The sequence below is a fragment of the Elephantulus edwardii genome, unplaced genomic scaffold (assembly GCF_000299155.1).
Source record: "Elephantulus edwardii isolate Elephantulus edwardi_28Jun2011 unplaced genomic scaffold, EleEdw1.0 scaffold00191, whole genome shotgun sequence".
Lineage (NCBI taxonomy): Eukaryota > Metazoa > Chordata > Mammalia > Macroscelidea > Macroscelididae > Elephantulus > Elephantulus edwardii.
Window position 1 is genome coordinate 5,316,556 of NW_006399941.1, and position 4,343 is coordinate 5,320,898.

Sequence of the window (4,343 nt, forward strand, 5' to 3'; positions counted from 1 at the left end):
GCCTGTGACAGAAAAGATCACCCACCTGTACATGCTGAAGACAGTGTTGCCATTGTGCATGAGGTACACGTAGACCTCCTCAACATCCTCATGCTTCATCATGCTGAAGGTGAAGAAATACACACCTGTAAGAGGGAGGGAGATAGACGTGTTTACGTCAGCACAGAGGACGCTGTGCAGCTGGAGAGAGGGGACGGATGTTCCCAGAGACTGCAGACTGCACTCAGGAGTCTTCTGCACAGAGTTTCTTCTTTATATTTGCATGAGTGTCTCTTTATCTGCTGCAAGTTTTGTTCACGTTCGCAAATGTGTGTAGTGCGTGCCCAAGTCACCTCACCCTCTTCACCCCCGCCCCAGTCAGGATTACAAAGCTTTAAAAGAAGAGTTGTGTGTTCGCTGTGTGTCCTGGCGTGCCCTGGCCCATCTGACAAAGTGCTCAGAGCAGAGAACATGGTGTTACTGGGTCTAGACTAATTATGCTCAGCATCCAGCACCACGGTCACGTTAACAAGGTTCAGAGCCCTGCAGGGGATGAACAAATGCCTTCCCAATGCCCAGCAGCCTGAGCCAAGCATGAGATTTCAACAGAAAAACACACTTGGTGTGTCACAGGCCTTAGCCAAAGATAAAGAAGATGTGGAACCCTAAACAAATGCTTGCTGGCCCTAGGGAAAAGGTTCCAGTAATTTCCCATGGTATTCGTTATAAAAGGGTGCACTTACATGCCATAAACAGAAAGAGCCACACGACTCTGTTAATAAAAGTCTGAATTTTCTTCATTTCTTCAATTCATTTGAATTTTTTTTCATTTCAAATGAATTTCATTCGTTTCATTTCTTCAGTTCATTTGATTTTTTTTTTTTTAAGAACCTATGGCTCCTAACAGAAAACAATGACATATCATCTAAATCCATGGTCTCTGGACTTAGATCCACACCCTAATAACTCTCCATCCTGTTTCCAAGGCTGTAAATCTTTATGGGAAGAAAATGCACTTGCAAACTCAGGATCGCCTGGAGTGGCAAGATTTTCCTCTCAGCTGGTCCATTTGATCTGGGTTCTTTTTATTGACAGGATGTTCCATGCTGGCATTGAGAATGTGACATGGCCTGATAGACTCCAATACCAGCACGGAAGATTGTGTCAACAAATAAGAATTCAAACAAGCCGGATGAGCTGAAGGGAAAATGCAAACACCAAATGATCAGGGATTGGGGAATGCCTTTTAGAATGGGACTTTTAGTCTTTAGTCCTGTTTATTTCCATGTTATGTTTTTGTACTAAAAGACTCATAAGAGAAAAAGGCAGAAATACCTTGAAACAAAAGAAAGAAAGGAGAGAAGCCACTACTGGAGAATTCTCTGCTCATTTACAAAGATGCAGTCAGGCAAGTTAGGAAGTGTGATGGTGCAATGTCCATCGATGTGCTTCTGAAGTACGTTGAATAAAATAAAGACTATGATTACACTTTATTAAGTGCCAGCCATGAATATGTGATGCACTGAGTATAAAGGAAATGGTCTAAATATCAATTGTGCCCATTCAAAATCCCCAAAATTGGCTCTTGGATGAAAAGTAAAGACAGATGGAAATTACAGGGCTCCAAGAAAGAGATTTCAATGTGTTCAGGTGGTTTACATTTTAGGAAATCTCATATAATCCATTCCCTCTCTCTCTGCCAAAATAAAAAGGAAATAATTTTCAATGCCTTAGGAAGGTGAAATTGAAAACAAAATGAGAGAAAAAGATATTAGTTTTTCTGGAAAAATGATGAGCACTATATAAAAAATATATTGCAGAAATAGTTTAGAAAGTGCAGACTAAGAAGCCAGGTGGTGAATAATTTAATGCCAAGAATTGGAAATATTTAAATGAATATGTATTATGTTCACATTCTACTTGATCTTCTCTATCTCTTGCTGTGTGTCTGAGAGCTGGATAATGAGTAAGGATGACAGAAAAATCAATGCCTTTCAGCTGTGGTGTTGGATAATAGCACTGAACACCCCACGAACTGCCAAAAGAACAAACAAATATGTCTTGGAGAAAGTGCAGTTAGGGTACTCCTTGGAGGCAAAGACAACAAAGCTTCATCTCACCTACCCTGGAAATGTTGTTAGAAGAGGGTATTCCTTAGAAGGGGACATCATGCTTGGGAAGGTCGAGGGTCCGAGAAAGGCAGGAGAACCCTCAACAAAATGGATTGATACAATGGGCTCAAATGCATCTGAAATGATGAGGATGGCTCAGGAGAGGACAAGATGCAAATTTGTTCTTCGTAGAGTTGCTTTGAGTTGCCCTTGACTCTGTGGCACCTAACACCAAGTCCCGCTCAAGACCCAGAGTGAAACCAGAGGCAATGTGCTTGCACTGTGGTTTTGGGAACTTTGTATTTCCGTACTTACAAAATCAGTCTTCTCTGTTTAATCATTCCCAGAGTTGAAAAATTAAAACAGCCATTTTAGAGTTGACTGGATGAAGTTTAAATAGTAAACCACCGGAGTCAAAGGACGGTCAGTGTTGTTTCAAAAGGTACCAAAGAGGAGGAGGAGGAGGAGGAGGAGTTGTTGTTGTTGGGTGCCATTAAGTCAACCTATGAATAGTGGATGTGACCCTTGCCCTGTCCTGCTCCATCCGCACAAACCCCACTACGCTTACACCTGTTGTTACAGTCACTGCATCAGTCTATCCTGTTGAGGACGGACGTTCCACTCTTCCTCTGACCTCTATCTTTCCCAGCATGATGTCTGTTTTCAAGGACTGGTCCCTCCTTACAACATGCCCACATTAGATGAGATGCAGGTTTCACCATCCTTGCCTCTAAGGAGTATCTTGGTTGTACTTTCTCCGAGACAGACTTGTTTGTTTAAAAAGCTAATTAAATCAGAGGCTAGTATGCCTTCATAAATTATTTTATTCAGTTCATGTTCATAATTTTAAAAACCATGATCAGTTTAATTTATTTTGGTTTGGGTGGGTTTTTTGTCATACTTCTGGGTTTTTGAAGTGGATTTTTTTTGTCCAGATTTTGATTCATTTACTTTGACACCAAATAAAAATCTCTAGGAGCCACTTGTCTCTACCTTGATGAAGAATAATTCTTCACTCCCTTCGTGCCTGCCTGCCTTCCTTCCTTCCTTCCTTCCTTCCTTCCCTCCCTCTTTTTATCCTTTCTCCCTCCCTTCTTTCTTTTTTCTTTATCTTTCTTGATCACTACATTGATGAATTGAAACATGCATTTATTTTTACATCTCACCTGATACTGGAGCTCCAAATCTACCAGTCATGACATCAAAGAAATTTCCAATGTTGGTCTCAACGCTGCTGAAGATAATCCCACTGTTCTGGTTGCTGAAGTGAGTTGCAAGAGAAGCCATGAATGCAATCTAAGGAAAGAGTTGGTGCTTCATTAAGAAGAAATGAACAAGATTTAGAAAACAAATCTTAAATACGTATGTTGTATAAGGTAACAATCAATTTTGGAAAAAAACACAATGATAGAGATCCCAGTATTCAGATTTTGCCATTTAGAAGGAATGATTAAAAGGACATGAGTTAGTCTCTTGATGGTATGCACTTTCATCCTCATTTTCTTTTACTATATTTTGTGTTTGTTTATTTACCAATAAACATACAAGTCTTTCTTATGCATTCCATAACTAAAAAAAAACCCCAAACCAATGACTTTTATTGTTGTTAAGTGCCTTTGAGTTGAGGACGACTCATAGCAACCCCATTAAGAACAGATCTGAACCCTGTCCTATCCTGGGCCATCTTTATCATCCCAAACACATTTGAGTCCATTGTTACAGACACTGTGTCAATTCATCTACTGAGGGTCTTCCTCTCCTTCACTGACTTTCTACCTTGCCAAGGATGAAGTCAATTTCTAAGGACTATTACTCCTCACAATGTGATCAAAATACATGAGATGAAGCTTCACTATCCTTGCCTCCAGGAAGTACTACGTTCTCCAAGACATATCTGTTTCTTCTTTTGGAAGCCCATGGACTATTCAGCTCTCTTGTTGGTATGTGCCATTGAATCAGAGCCCACCTATAGCTTATCCTCCAGAGGGTTTTCAGAGGTTATAAATCACGTGGGAAGAGATTGTCTCTCTTTCTCCTGCAGAGCAGCTAGTGGATTCAAACCACCTGCCTTTGGCAGAACAGCTTCTTACCCACAAGGCTCAGGGCTCCCAGGCATTAGAAAATAGGAACAAAGTACCATCAAGTTATAATTCCTTACAATCTGCTATGCACTGGTTTCCCCTCCTCTATTTCAAAGGTACCATCCAGGAAGAGTGCAAACGGTCATTACAAAGACAGAAGAGGAAGAAAAGA

At 40.7% G+C, this 4,343-nt stretch overlaps 1 protein-coding gene across 1 annotated transcript in view; it reads right to left on the reverse strand.

Moving 5' to 3' along the window:
• The window catches only part of C1QTNF3 (C1q and tumor necrosis factor related protein 3), a 63,722-nt gene that overhangs the window by 20,702 nt on the left and 38,677 nt on the right, over positions 1-4,343 (reverse strand). The window contains exons 4-5 of the mRNA XM_006896808.1: positions 3,257-3,386; positions 26-125 (exon numbers count right to left, since the gene is read on the reverse strand). Of these exons, the coding sequence (XP_006896870.1) occupies positions 26-125; positions 3,257-3,386 (230 nt within the window). The remainder of the gene's footprint in view (positions 1-25; positions 126-3,256; positions 3,387-4,343) is intronic.